General features: G+C 42.4%; 1 protein-coding gene across 3 annotated transcripts in view; it reads left to right on the forward strand.

Annotated features, from left to right (window-relative positions):
• The first annotated feature begins 2,996 nt into the window (after positions 1 to 2,996).
• CASK (calcium/calmodulin dependent serine protein kinase) overlaps positions 2,997 to 15,812 on the forward strand; it is a 218,392-nt gene continuing 205,576 nt past the window's right edge. Inside the window, exon 1 of one of the 3 annotated variants that reach the window (XM_035542154.2) lies at positions 2,997 to 3,234. In XM_035542154.2, coding sequence (XP_035398047.1) covers positions 3,176 to 3,234 — 59 coding nt within the window. In that variant the 5' untranslated portion in view covers positions 2,997 to 3,175. The remainder of the gene's footprint in view (positions 3,235 to 15,812) is intronic. The other 2 variants (XM_035542152.2, XM_035542153.2) reach the window with 2 other exon arrangements.

Raw genomic sequence — 15,812 nt, forward strand, 5'->3', positions numbered from 1 at the left:
TTTTCCTGTGAAGTCCTTCTCCCAGCCCTGCAACGTTTGATGCCCTTAACTGTTTTCAGACCAACCATTATCCTTACAAAGAAATCATTGCAGGTCTCAAGCGTAAAGATTTTTCTGCTTGTATTTCAAACATTATTTTGTTAGTTACTTTTCCATGAGATGTTAGATGCATCAGTTTCAGAATTCAACCCGTAACTTTTAAATTAAACCCAGAATCTATCAAGGAGATGTATTGAGTATGTGGGTGAAAATGAATAATGCCTTCCTGTGAAAAGGAAAGACTACTTCCAAACTTGTGGATGAAATTCATGCTCACAAACATATCTGCATATATATTGCTTGGATGGTCATGCTGTTGGGTATTGGCTGCTGACAAACTTGGCAAACTAATGCTTGTATTTTCTCGAGCCCATTCAATCTGAACGCGAGATTAGTCACAGCTTAGTTCTCATAAGTTCTAGTAATTTCTGATTTAGTGGTATACTTGCTGTTTGTGCTGGTTCTGCGTACAACTTTGGATAAAACAGATCTGCATACAGATCCTAGTTCAGACACATTCTCCTCATGCAGCATAAAGGGTAGCATCTCTTTTCACTCTTCCCTGCACTGAATGTGGAGAACTCCAAAATTTGTAGGCTTTGAGAGATTTGTCTTGCTTCTTGACAGTCTAAGCAATGAATGGTAGATTTGTTCCAACAAAAGTCTTAAGTTCATTCCAGAACAGAGAAAAAAATAAAAAAATAGGAAGCTTAGCCCATCAGATAAAAAAGAAGCTACTACCCTCCTTCCTGGAAGGTAGAAGGACCCTTTAAGTAGGCTAGATGCTAGAGAATGAAGCGCCTCTATTAAGGAAAGTTAGTTTTCGTTCTTGTCTTCCAAGAAACTACCTTCTCATTACAATAGCTTTAACTCTCTCTTCTCCCTGTGCTCTGACCATTAGTAGAAAATTATGTTTATGTCCTGTGTCTCCCCCAAATGTAGCCAATTACCCTCCAAAGTTCTCGAACGGCTTGGTCTATTACAATATTTTGGCCCAAAGCTCCCCATGTATTACTATACTCAGTGTTCCTTGGTTTGGGTTTCATCCGTCACAACCAGGTGTGATGTTCAGCACTTGGCCTTCAGAGGAAGGTGAGACGTCCATTGCTAGAGTGGTAAAAGCATTTGCCTCAGTTATGGGATGGATCTGTTATGAACAGTTTTCTTCCTTGTGTGTCTTTGTACCAGTTTTTCCTGTTAGCTCCTAATGATGACTCTGCATATAATCAGACGGCAATTCCTTTTCAAAACGTATGTGAATGCTCACCCATATTCTGAAAATTACTACTGTGCGGCCTGAGTGGTACTTGGTCTGCTCATTTCGCAAAAGGAAAGAAAGGTTGTCCACGTTAACCTGTGTGAAATTTGGGGAACAGACAATCTAACTGTACTGCCTACTTATTCGCATTACAAATAGTGGATATTGTTTTAATATTTTAAAGGTCTGTATGGCATAGACCATAGCTTCATGGGAGTGTCTCTCACCTTATATGCTACCACTGTGCAGCAGACAGGTGTAATTATTTTTGCTGATTTTCTTATTTTTTCCTTTTGAATTTGTATGGAGACAGGAACGAGACGTTCTTGACAAAGTGTCCTTGGCTCTGCATTTTAAAGCTAACCTTTAAACTATTTCATCAGATAATCTTGCTTTGACAGGCTTTTTTCTGCATGTAGGGAACAACTGTATAACTTACTTTTGCGTTAATGAGTTTTAAGAAGTTGCACGTGTGCCAAAGTACTTCAGCAAAATAAATACTTTGGAAACCGAAAGAGCGATGACTACTTCCTCCAGAAGCGCTTTGCTTTCTTCTACAAGCCAAGACTTGGAAAAGCACACCTGAGCAACTCGACATCTTTTGTAAGGAGCTTTTTGTGAAACGTTAAAAATCGTGGGATGGGATCTAGCAGGGTAAGGACTCGGTGCTTTGACATTCACTGGAGGTCTCGGACAAAAAGAGATGTCCGAGTAGCTATCGAGAGGGCACGACCAGGCTCCTCCCCAGCTGGATGCGTACCTAAAAGGTTATTTTAATTCGCTCTGAGGGCTGGTGAGGAGTGCTGTTTGACAGAAAACTCGAAGCTACAAGGCTGGCGGGACAAAATCACTCCCGCCACGCCTGGCCAGAACTCGGGGCATCAACGCTTGCCACAGGGGCTCTGTCACGACAGGCAGTGTCGCGACAACCACAAGGGCCGTCTGTCGCGCCGACCACGCGTACAGCTGACACTCCTCGCCCCCCACACGGCCAGCAGGCTGCTAGCTGAGGCGAAAACCTCCCCGCTCCGGGGCGGGACCGTTGGTCCCTGCGGGCGGGCGTCTGAGGCGAGGGCAACGGCTGATGGACGGCACCTGCGCCCCCTCCCCGCGCCATGACGTCATCCGCGCCTGCGCACCCCTCGCCGATCCCCTTCCCGCGGCGGGGCGGGGCGAGAGGAAAGGCAGAGGAAGCGAGCGCGGCCCCCCCCGCCTGTGTGCGTGCGCGCGCGAGCGCTTGCGTGACGGCGCTCGGGAGCGCGCCCGCACCTCCCTCCCTCCCTCCATCACGGGGCGAGCGCCCTATCGCCGCCGCTCCTCCTCGCGCCCGGGAGCTTGCCCAACGGCCGCGCCGGCCCCTCCCCCTCCCGCTATTATCCTCCCGGCGCGCGCTCCCGCGCCCCCCCTCCCCTCCCCTCGAGCCGGGAGCGGGAGCGAGACGGGGCCGCCGCCCGCTGCCCGTCCCTCCTCCTCCTCCTCCTCCTCCTCCTCCTCCTCCTCCTCCTCCTCCTGCTGCTGCTGCTGCTGCTCCCTGCCCCTCCCCGCCCCGCCGCCGAGCCCCTCCATGGACCTCGCGCCGCCCCGCTAGCCGGAGCCGCCGGGGAGCAGCCGGCGGAGGGAGGGAGGGAGGGAAGGGGGAGGAAGGTGGGGTCGTGCGGGGAGCGGCGGCCGCGGCCCGAAGGAGGAGGAGGAGGAGGAGGAGCGGGGAGTCCCGGCGCGGCCGCGGGAGCCCCCGGGCGGCGGCGCCTCACGACGCCGACGGTGGCGGCGGGGGGGGAGCCGTTGGCGCGGCCGTTGGCGCGGCGGGGGGGTTAGCGCGGTGCGTCCCCTCCCCCGCCTGCCGCTTTCCCCCGCCCCTGTGAGCCCCGCTCGCGGACCATGGCCGACGACGACGTGCTGTTCGAGGACGTGTACGAGCTGTGCGAGGTGATCGGCAAGTGAGTCCCCGCGGGGGGAGCCGCCGACGGGGACGGGGAGGGATGCTCGGCACCCGGCCGCGCTGCCCACCTTCCTGACGAGGCGGGGGGGGGGGGGGGAGAAGAGGGAGAAGCGCCCCGGTGCCTGCTCAGCCACCATGATTAACCGCCCAGCCTGGCTGCATGCAGCAAGCGGCAGCCGCTGCCCACCCCTTTTCTTCTCCTCCGCCTTTACCACCCCTCACCCCCCCCCCCTTTCGGATCCCATCCCCGGCACACCCATCAGCGGTCGCCTGTTGGGGAGGGGAAGGGAAAGGAAAGATCTCTCTCTCCGTAGATCCACCTATTCCTTGGGTGTCCTCACACGCCAGGTGTTGGGTGGTATTTATTTATTTATTTTCCTTTTCCTCTCCGCACAATAACCGGCTTGTTAGCGGCAGGACCGGTGGCACTCGGCTTCCGTGCAGACCTTTCCCCTCCACCCGGAGATGGAGATGTGCGAGGCAGTGGGAGAACTTGGCCTTTCCAGTCTTATTATGCAACTGTTATTATTAAAGCGGTGTTGGAGGCTCGTATCAAACCCGGGAGTTGAGGTAGTCGCTAGCGTTCCCCAACTCCCTCCTTTGGGTCGCCACTTCTTTGGGCTGGATGGAAATGACAGTTCAAGTCTCAGCTTGCGTGTAATCGCTCCAAGAAAATGCAGACAGTCCCCCAAATCGGACTGCAATAAAGAATGGAAGCTGAGCTGGGTTTCTCCCCTCCAGATTTTCGTGACTGCCTGTTTCGAAATCCTTTTTATCCGTCATCTTTCGCATATCTTGTGTAGTTGTGCTTGTGTTGCAAAACGGACGTGGAAGATGTAGCAGTGTTGTGACTTCCCAATTTTCTGTATGTTTCTCCTTCGGGAGCTGAGATTGCTGGGGAGCCCCAGTAGCGACACTGTTCTGGGTGCTTGCAGTTTTTTCTTCCTGGCAAAGGGTTTTATAAGAATAACGTTCCTGGTGTTTTGATTGTAAACAACGGGGTTTTACTGCATGTATTCTCTTGCCCACTCCCCACCAGTATGCTTTTCATCTACTGCTGTCTGCTTCCAAGGCTAGGTCTAAAAATATTCTAGAATTAATCTTTCCTTGGGATTATACTAAAATGCAGGTCTTGGACTTAGCAGGTTACTTTGTTGTCAGCGGAAGTTTCAGCAGTCTGTTCTGTCATTTCCCAGTGTATTACTACCCTTCTCTCAATACAAACAACTCTTAGAAATATTAAGCTCAAAGGGCCTTGTTTGAAGTCATAAACTGTATGTGGTCAGTTTAGCTTAATGCTGGTTATTGGTGGGGAGCTTCTGTAGCTGAGGAGCAAAACTCTGTTATTAGACGCGTTTTGAAGATGATTTTTGGCACGCTCCTTTCACAAGTGGTTTTATGCTAACCACTGCAGTTCACACACAGTTTGTTTCATACCTGATTACCGTTAGAAAGAAGGTGAAGTGATTATGCTTGACACGACTGCACATTCTTTTAGGGAATGGATAATTCACAGCAGTCCAGATGTTTGCACGTCTCAGATGACTTTTTGTTTTCTGATCAGAGAACTTTGAACAGATTCAGGGTTCAAAAACTGTGAATTAGGTATTGGCAAAGGAAGTTTTGTGTGAGATTTAAGTATTACAGGTGTGTTGCGATGTAACTAGACCTAACAGATAAATATTGAATCATAGTAGCACGACAATGCCAAGAGCACTGTAGCAAAACTAGGATGGATCACTGAAAATAAAAGCACTGATGGTGTGAAGGGTTTTCTGCACAGATGTCACGTCAGTCCTCTTAAAAAAATAAATAAAAAATCTAAAACGCACAATTTTGTGTATGGTTGTATAAGTAGTTTTCCTGTTTCTTTGAAGTACTATGCAGCCGACTTCCGGGGAACCAAGGATGTGGTATCTTTATTCAGCGTACAGATTTTTTGGTAGCACTTAGCTCATCTTTAAGCAACTTGAGGAAAGCCTTCGTTAATCTGCTTTGCATTGTTACATATGCGTCTTGCTAGATATCTTTCAGTGAAACATAACTAATTGTCTGCGCGTTCCTGTGATTTATTATTGACTGATACAGTAATCTGCTTCTTGCAAATAGCACATCTGCCCCTGATTTGCGTGTTAGACACAAGAAATGTTAAAACATGCAACTTGTCATTCCTAAATAGGTAGTTACCACTGTCATTTAAAGTAGTAAAAGGTATTTCCAGAAGGGGCATGGGAAAGAGATCTTTGATTGTGAAATGATTGAATATTTCATCTATCTCTATAAAAGAAATCCCAAAGTTCCCATACAACTGACTTGAGAAATGAGCCCTCTATGGGAGTTCACTAGCTGACACTGTGTTCCAATTTGTTGAAGCTTATTCTGAACTTGAGTAAACTTTAAACAATTTTAAATAAAATAAACTGATGAGATTTGTTTTGTATAAATGCAGGGATAACAGCTTTTTGCTGGAGTGTGCAACAGTAGCAGTGTATTACACAGTATATGAGAGAGTAGATGGGAATGACAGAGTGATAAACTGTTTATTATGTGGCATTTAATGCGCTTAAGTTCTGTAAGCATGCATTTTTCATTTTGAATAGATAGAGGAGAAAAGAAAAGCCAGGAGGGATAGAGAGAAATCTTAATCCATGTTTCCTTTCGGAAAAAAAATGAAGGGCAGTCTTCATTTGCATTCATTTCCAATATACCATTTCCATTGCTGAAAGCTACTCAGGGATAAAAATTGGAATAATAAATCCAATTTCTTGTTAAACTTTGTAAAGTGGTGTTTATGACGCTAGCATTAGTCACGTAGTTTTACTTTACCAGACGCGTTGTGTTCTAGGTTACTGTCCTGTCTTCAGACTTGGCTGACGCAAGCACGCTTCATGCAAGAAGTTACTGGGGATTTCTAGCTTGGCCTTCAGAAACACGTTGCTGTATCCGGGGATGATAACATTTGCATTCAGAATGCATTGAGTAGTTCATAAAACAGTGGGTGTAGGGCTGCAACATCTTGGGTATTCATCTGAGTGAGAACTATTCTGAGTTTATCGTAGGAACTCCATGTAAATATAACAGGAGCTTTCTTTGTGCCAAAGAGAACGCCTGTCTTTAAGTTAGAACAGGCAAAGCTGATATCGAATCTAAAGTCCAAATATGGCTTTTATGGCAGCTACAGTCCTTGTTCTGAGGGGATTTTTTCAGATATTAGAAACAGATATTAACTTCCTGCACCTATTAAGATTCGCGTTGGTTTATGTTAGCATTAGAGGGGTACCATAAAGACTGATCTTTCTAACAGTAGGATTGCAGGATGCTTCAGTATAGTTTCTTATGTTGATATACATCTCCAAATTTTAAAGTTATAAATAGAATGTGATAATAGAAGTTCATTTGTGTTAAAGTGGGCATTGGTCACAATTGAAGTCACTGGTCTTCATATTGATGGTCATGTGAACTACAACTTTTTCTAATTGTCTTTTACTTGTGGACCATGAATATGTACAGTTATTGTGCATAGTAATAGTGTAGTTGCTGGCATTTTTAGTATCAAAAAATAACGTGATGGTTGGTGCTAATGCTACTGTAGTTTTCAGGATGCTCTCTGCAATATGTTTGGGTTCAGACCACCCCTCTCTCGCGCTGCACACTGAGGGTTTTAGTTTTTCAACCCTCCTGCTGTGATGGGATGATTTTCTCTGCTTGGGCTCCTCCCTCTAGTAAGAAAGAGTTAAGGTGTCTAAAGCCTGAAGGGGTGTGAGGGAAGGGGAAAGGATTCAGGGTCTAGGAGCAGGCAGTGGGACAGAGGGCTTCTTTTTTGCACTGAAGTATGAAGGCCTCTTTCTCGTTCGGGTTGGACAAGAGGAGGGTGGTTGCAGTTCCATCCTGAGCTGTTACCTTGAGGTGAACATGCTTTGGATTTGGATCACAGTCATTGTTACTAGGAAAGTGAGGAGAGGAGAGCTCTCAAGATAGAGTCCCAAGAAATACGTCAGTGATTTTAAGGGTGGTGATAACAAAACTATCTAGAAGTATTCTGGTGGTTTCAGTGATACCGTTCTTCATTATTGCCTCCATTTTCTCTGTGTGGGAGTGAGAATACTGTTGTTTCAAATGTGTTTTTTCTTTAGTGCACTGTCGAAGTTTGCATCTCCTGTAAAACCAATGGAAATAACTGCTGGGCATAATTTTGACAAGCCAAATGAAAGCATGGAAAAAATTGCAGCATGCACTTGCTGTTTGGGAAGTAGGGGGAGGGAAGGAAACTTTTCAGGGATATGGAAAGCCATTTGTCTAATCTAGCGTTTTAATTTCTTACTACTGTTTGAAATACTAGAGTACTAATAAGACACTGTCAGCTGGCTTGTGTTCAAGTGTTTGAGATGAACAGGTTAAAAATGAATGTTTGGTTTAAGTGTGGGGTCATAATAAAGTGCATTGCTTTAGGAAACTGACATCAAATTATTTGAAGTGTACAGTTGGTAGACTATCTTCTTAGCTACGTTACTGTGCTACAGATTTTAACTGTAATACTGACCTGGTTCTGCTTAAGAAGTTCTATCCAGCAGTAGCTGAATGCAGGGTGGATTTAAAATATTTAGTTGCAGAGAACACCACTTTCATTGGTACTCTCCCTTCTACTTGTTTGGCTTTTTCTTGTGTTGTTTTGATGAGCAGCTGCTTTCTTGCATACATCCTTATGATGTGAACAAGACAGCTGTGATGATTAGGAGGTAGAGTCATTTTTAGAAGGGGATTTTGAAGAAACACAGTTGAGGAAAAGACAACCTGAAAAAGATTGTGCAAGGGCTTTGTAAATACGTTTTTGTGCTTAAACGCTCAAGAGAAGGAAACCCCTGAAGGTATGAGCGGATGAGCAACTGTGTGCAGGCTAGTCCTGAGCAATTTTAGGTTGCAAATTAGGAGACTTGAGACCAGTCAGCCACTGGGATTCTGGATCGGCTGACTGTGAGAAGTTGTGGGACAAAAGAGCTGCCTCGATTTTGAAGATCCGCTAAGAGTTTGATCTTTTTATTAAAATAGCTCTGTTGCCTTCAAGAATGGGGCCTAGGCTATAGTCATAAGTGATCCCTGGCACTTGTTTTGGTTCAAATGCAGGGCTTCATTTTAATTAGGAAAAAAAAAAAAGCTATTTCCTAGTGTAGTCTCAAAAGAGAGAGGTCATCCTCCCTTGGTTAGCACATGCCTTGCTCTTTCACTTTCACATCTTTTGCTGGAATGGGGTAAGATGGGGTATCTGTGGAGTTACTGCATACCTCCTGCCTTTACTTTAGTGTTCAAGGTACATTGGGGCAAGAACTTTTTTTCCCATGCAAAAAAAAACTTTTCAGAATTTCTATATTGTCGGTACTATGTCAATTTATATACTGACTTGGTCTTTTAAGAAACCAGTAGCTGAAGCATGTCTTTACCATGTGAAGACAACGATATTTGATGCATAGTTCTTACACTGTGTCTTACTGACAACATTCACTCTATGCCCCTTAAATTCTAAAGGAACTGGAGATTTCTAAATAGCATTTGGTTAAATAGTTTTTCATGTGGCTCTTTCACCTGTTTGTTTGGCTTTCCAGTGGCTTGCAGGTACCCTGATTTCATTTCTGACTAACGTCCTGATTTGCTTTTCTGAATAGCGTGTATGTAAGCAATTGTTGCTAGCATTTCATGTTGAGTAAATTTCTAATGATACCTGAATTAAGAAAACTGTGAAGAGCTTACCTCTGAACAAATTTTTTGGAAGTGAAATCTAGTATATATGGGTATTTATTCTCATATAAAAGGTGTTCAGTTTCAGTTCAGTTGTTTAGGAAGCACTTTCAGCGAAGCTGAAGAACTAGTTTTGTCTCATCAGTGTCAGTTCTGATGTAGCTGAGATTGAGAACTCTTACTATTTTGAAGTGTGCCTTTTCTAGGGAACACATGATTCTTTGGTTAATTCAGAATTTCACTTAAACTCATTGTTACTAGGGCTTGGAAGATAGTTCATATTTGGATATTTTTGACCCAAAGAGCCATTAGGGGTAATGAAAAAAGTCTTTATGTAGTGAAGCTGAGGCTTCTCAAGTACAGTGGCCTGTAAGATATTCGGAACTGTATATGAAATCTATCTTTACTTAGATGTCTTCTAATGTAGGTATGTGAAGTATCAACTTTTTTGTGCTTTCAGGATTTGCTGTGGGCTTCTCCAGCATTAGAGCTGTTGTAATGATGAGAGTTTTTAAAAAAAAAAAAAAAAAAGTATGATTTTACAAAAGTGGTCCCCAGTTCATCGCTTTTTGCCACCCTGACACCTCTCTTCAGTTCTGCATTTTTCATGGTATAATGTTTTCCTCTTTCTTGGGGGTGGGGAATTTAAAAAAAAAAAAAAATCTGCTAAAAGGAAGTTTCACTTGTCCTGACAAGATAGATCTTCAGACATATTCCCCCCCTCTTCTTCGTTCTGTCAGTTTAATTTTGGGAGAGGGTCTATGAGTAAAACCACTGGCAGCATTCTGGATGTACAAGCCCAAAAGAGTGTAGGTTATCCTGTCATTTTTCCTTCACCCTCCTCCAGGATAATCCTGCAGCTGCTGCTGTGAATTGAGCTGTTAGCTGCCCACTTTGCTCAGGTTTTTTTTTTTTGCTCCATATGTTGCCCTCTGTTCTGAACTGAGAGGACCAGTTCTGAACAGCAGGGAAGCGCTCACTGACACTTGTGCTAGAGGGACCTGTACACCTGTAAATGTGAAGGACAGTGAAGAAGCAAGTCAGGTAATCTTATCTCTCCCTCTATTGATTAGGGAAAGGTGATATAGAAGGTGGGAGTAGGGTAGATTGGGAAGATTACAAAAAAATTAGGACGTGATGTCTTCCAGAGATAAGATCTGTCCTGCATCAGCAGTGGTCTGACTTCGTAACTGTTCCAGGAACAGAGGTTTGCCAGGGTTGAACTTGAATCCAGCAGGACTAGATAGGTTGAGCTCAGGAGGATTTGGAGCAAACATCTGTCTGTGGTCAGCACCAGCATAGCTATATAGAGCAGCAAGCCAGGGTGGGAAGTGAGGTGAAATTCTGCATCTCCACTTTCACAGCTTGCCCTAGCACTGGGTGAAGCAGCCTCCAAGTACTTCCCGCTTCCTGAGAGAGAGCTGTGTCAAGTTGTAGGCAGTCTGAAGATTCAATAAATGTGGTAGTTGTAGCCCTTCTCCTCTTCATGCTCCTGTATGAGGCATTGTAGAAGTGTACAAGTGCAATTTTCTGATGTGAGATGAATCGTTTGCTGTTGCTGGAAGAGGAGGATTCTGCTCTCTTTATGTGCTTCCATTCCACTTCCATGCCTGGTGCATGATCTGCGGTTCCTCCATGCATTATAAACGTGAAGATATTCCCCAAACTCTTTACTACTGCAACAGTCTAGAAAATGGCAAGGAAAGTGTGGGAGAGGGAAGGAAAGTTTGTGTGTTTTTTTTTTTTTAAGGAAAAAAGTTACAAATTAAGCAACAATTATGAAAAGAAAAATCACACCTAGTTGCTTTTGTGTTCTTAATTTGCTTCTTCCTCCTTTCAATATATAGAAACATTCCCCGTAATTAAAATCAAGCTCTAACTTTGTCAGGACCTCACCTCATATAGGATTCAAGCTGGATACACAGTAGAGCCAAGTTAAAGTTAGAAAGTTGGCTGTAAATCTGATACTTTTTTTTTGAATATTTGAATTAATTCTTTAAAGCGTATTAGCTTATGATATGGTTATTTTAAAAATGCTCTTCAAGTGCGCATGTATTTTGTTTGGACCTTCAGGATTTAAGTATTAGCAGCTGGATGCACAACTTACACTCTGAACCTCGAGCATGCTTAGTGTTTGTAATGGCTTCTAATTGTTACAGAAAACAAATTGAATGCTGCTACTTATGGTTCTGATCTGGTTACGTGCGAGAATTCAGTTCAAAACTGAAATTTTCTTTAGCTACCTTTTCACATTTTTTTGCTATAAACAAATTAAAATACATTGTATTGATCAAAAACTTGCTTTAATTAAAATGTTCACTTTTTTGAAGAAAGGTTCTGTTAGTGTATCTAGATCAAGTTTAGATTGCAAAGTACCAATTTCTGCTTACAGAAAGCATTGTTTTCCCTTGTGCAGCCCCCAAAACAGAGGTAATCTTTTCCTTACTACGTTCCTGCAAGCATCATTCTAGAGCTTCAGTGCTGTAGACATGAAAGCAACAAAAGGGTCTTTGAAAACTGAAGGTCAGACAGAATTGTTCTGCTCAGTTACAGCTATTAGATTAAGGTGTCTTTTTTGGTTTGTTTTTTTTTTTGCTTTTTCCTCTGTGGAAAACAATGGTTACCTGTTGGCTGGATTTCTTGGCTGTTCAGCCCTTAAGGTTCAACTGTCTTTAAAAGCATAAAGTAAACACAGTGCTTAAAAATGTCAGGAGCTTTTCCTCTAATCTTAGATCTCAAGTGTGTCAGGTTTTTTATCAGCTGCAGGCACTTCTGATTGGAAAGTGTTCAATACTTCATAGCTGTCACTGAGACAGGATACTTTCTCAACTGTTGCAGATGTATCTTCTTTCTCAGTTTCTTAATTTCCTAGTTTGAAGTTTGCAGAGGCTTTAATTGTCTGCTTGCTCTGCCAGTTAGGAATATTTTCAAATAGGTTGGGTGTAGAGTTGGTTTCCCTGTGTTGTCTGTATGGAATATACAGTTCTCTCAGAACAGGGACTCAGAATCAGACTTCTTTTTTGCTTAGTGAGAATAGTCATCACTGGATGTTCCTTCTCAGTGATCTGGTGAATTTTAAATTCCTCCATAAAAAGTTGTCTGGAAATGTTGAGAATATCTTTGTTCCCCCTGTCTTCTAGCATCTTGGTTAGTAGCTAGGCAAAACACGTAGGAGAACTGGTTTGAGCATTCTCGTATGCAAGCTTAGTCACGAGATACTGGGCTAGTCATTGCTATTGGGACAGTTCTTCAATACATGTGGCTCTTTGTTTTAGAATTAAACAAACTTGGAAGTGTAGAATTTCAGATTTTTTGGAGGGATGCAGTTTAGCAGAGATCACATTGTGAAACTTCAGTGATTCTTTCCCTGAATATTTGTTGTCTTTTCAGAATGTTTTTATTTCCTACATTACTTACATATTTTTTCAAACCCTTAAGGTGTTGCAGAAAGCTTACAGTTCAAATTTCTCTTCTTGACACTGAGCCTATTCCCAATCTTTCAGTATTTGTTACAGTTGCAAAGCGAAGGAAAAGCATAATACCTTCCTGAAATGTGGTTCAGAGGTTCAGATACGTAGCTGGAACATTCAGAAGTCAGTGGTGCCTTCTGGGAACAGTGATACGTCATAGACTTAAACATGCATATTTTGTTGAAAGATGTCTTAAAATGCTTTGTGATATGTGCTAAAATTTTTTCTGTGAAGTCATTGCATTTAAGGGGGAAAAAAAGCCTTACTATGGCTTATAAGGCTGTACTTTCTCATGGGTTTTCCAATTTTTGTCACTGTTTGAAAAAGTGAAAAAAAGCAACGTGAAATGTTTACTGATTGAACAAGGCTGTAAGAATTATTCAGAACTTTTCTTTTTCATTTACCTTTTTCTCTTCCCCTCAGCTGATAGCTTGAGACTTTGCTGCCATCTCTAGTTTCTTGAGGAAATTTATCTCGAGCTGCTGTTTGGTCCTACATTTTAAACTGTACTCTTAAAAAGAGAAGCTTTGGCCAATTTTTGTGACTGAGAGTCTTTGGAAGAGTGTGTGTTATAAAGCCTGCATCAGTGAAAAAGATGGCTGTGTCGTGTGTTTATTTCCTTTAGAAAACATAAGGGAGTTTCTTTAAAGAGAAATATCGTGTACTCTTTCTTGCCTCGGCTTCAGATGCAGCTGTAGTTACTAGGCAAACTTTTAGCACTTTTTTCTCTAATAGTGACTGTTACAAAATCGTAAGTCTTACTCCCGTTCCATGCCTTAGGTTTCTAATCTTAGTTTATTTTCTGTAATTTTAAGAGGTTCTTCAGACAGTTATTAGTTTGATTTTGGAGATGAATATACTATCCTATACCACTTTTAGGTGTGTTTTTCTATTGTAAAACCTGGCTTTGTTGATCCTCCTGATTCCTAGTCCTTTGAGTGCCCTCAGAGGATCAAAAGATAGGGATTGGACTGGACCTGACTCTCCCTTCTTTGTTGGTTTGTTAATGAATATAGAACAGATTTATTTTTTTTTTTGCTAGTCAATAGTCCCTTTTAAGACCAGAATTTTACTCCCAATTTGAGTGTCGATATATCTTAATGTCTTTCTAGGGATGTCTCCCTAGTTCTCTTTCAGCATTTCTTTTCTAATACAAAGCTCCTTGATAACTCTGTTAAAGCTTCTTTCTGTCTACTACCCCCCCCTCCAGTTTGTCTTTTTCTTTTTATAATAATATTTTATATGTTGTTTCACAGTGTATGTGCTGGCATACACTGAGATCTTGCTCAGTCGTCTTCAGACCTGCTGGCATCCCAACATGCTAGCTATACTGCAGGATGTCTGGTAATCTAATTTTTGCTCCCATGGAATCTGTGGTTTGCTATGGAATTGGACAACAAAGTTAGCTTCAATTTTAAAAGTTTTTTGAATCAAAACTAACAAGAAGTGTCTCTGGTCCTCATAGTCAGAAGAACCACCTCTTGAAAAGTGTCAGTCACTGTTACTCTTCTCTCTCTGAATCTGCAGCCAACTGAGACAGTAGGTCTGACACCTGGATTGTTCTCCATAAAGGGAGTGGTACACAGTAACCCGTTCTGTTACTGACTCCTGAAAGTCCTGACAGCAGTTCAGATAGTTAATGTGTTCTTTTTAGACTGTTTCTTGTGTTTTGTTTTTATTTTTCATATCCTCTGTAAAAGCCAGAGCAGGGAAGAGGTTTGCTTTTAGCGAGTTGACTTTCCTCTGCAGCATGGAAAAAGTTCTGTGGCTTCACTACTTCTGCTTAAAATTCAAGGAAGAGACATAGCTCTCTGCATACCATTTGTGTCTCTGTGAGCATGCGTGCAAAAAGGAAATTTCCCTAATCTTTTCTCACCAGGAGATTTTTGGCCTTGTTGTTTGAGCAGCCATGCTCCTATACCCGATCAGTTCAGGGAGAAGAGTTCTGCTCTTGTATTGTTCTTGTCTCATTAGCTCCTATTAATCTTTTCTACTTGTGCACAGTATAATTTATGAGTTGTGTGTTATTTTTTTATGGGGAAAAGATGATTGCTCTAAATAGAGGAGGGAAAAAATGATCCAGAATTTTCTGGATTTGGTTATAATAGTTACATTCTTTGAGTCTGTTTTTAACACTAGCAAATCGTAGTCTTTTTACAGAGAATTGCAAACCATTTTTTTTTTCAAATCTAGGAGCATATATACTCTGCTATTATTTCGTAAAAATAAGAAGCTTGTGTTGTAAAATGTAATATCAAGAGGTGACTACATCTTAAGCCAGTAAAGTGGAAAGCTGATTTTAAGGGATGGTCAGTAGTTTACGATAAAATTGAAGTCTGCAAAATCAGTACTTAGCAGTTGTGAATTCAGGGGGTGGTTTCTTAACTGATATATCATGGTAAAAATATAACAATTCCAAACTTTTGGTACAAATTTGAAAGAATTATAAGTACTTATTTTGATGTCCTAGTAGAATTATGACCTTAGCATATATCTAGATCACACTGGGCAAGTGAGACTTCTGCTAAGAAAGCCAGAAGGCATGAAAACGCTTCAGAAGATCAAATTACACAACTGGCAGTCTTCTGTAATGCTGTATTCTTCAGTGCTGCTCTCCCCCATCGTTGTTCATTTGTTATGACTGTGTTCTCTTCATCTTCTCTTCAGTATTTGCCCTTTGTAGCCTGATAGTAGTGTGGCAGGCTAGTTTGGGTGTGAATTTCAGAAATACAGCCCTTCAACTACTTTTCCTGCAGAGTAGTTTTAACGTCTGCATCACTCCCTGCCCTTTCTGCAGGAGTGATCGGTTCCTTTTGGTGTGTTCAGGCAGCAGCCCTTCTCATCCAGCCAGGTAATAGCAGTCATCTGCTCTTATTTTCCCATGCAATCAGTTTGCTAAATGCAGTTCTTTGCAGCCACAAGTTGTCATTCTATTATAGCTGAAAACAAATTAATAAATGCAAACCCTAGGAAAACAAAACCTCAAAACTGCCAATTTGTCTGTTAATAATTTCCTTTGTAGAAAGTAAAGGTGTCTGAAGGTGAATTAAACGACTTCAGTTTTCAAATTGAAGTTAGTTCCACGGACTGTTGTCATGGCAGTCACCTTCTCAGCAGCATGCCTAAATGCAGTTAGGTATGTGCAGGTTTCCTGCTGTTTTTGTAAGGGTTTTTCAGTGCACGAGGATGTTTTATACCTAGTAAGTACAAACTGTTAATTTGGGGGAGGGGGGGAAGAGCGTGGGAGGGGAGGGTGTCCTCTAAAATTAAAAAAATATTTTTCCTCCTTGCTACTTTTGTAACTCTTGAAATCTCAGGAAACGGAAACTTGCATGCCTACTTCCCACATTCAAGATCCTGTTACTTCTACAAACAC

This window comes from Cygnus atratus, chromosome 1, assembly GCF_013377495.2.
Source record: "Cygnus atratus isolate AKBS03 ecotype Queensland, Australia chromosome 1, CAtr_DNAZoo_HiC_assembly, whole genome shotgun sequence".
Taxonomy (NCBI): domain Eukaryota; kingdom Metazoa; phylum Chordata; class Aves; order Anseriformes; family Anatidae; genus Cygnus; species Cygnus atratus.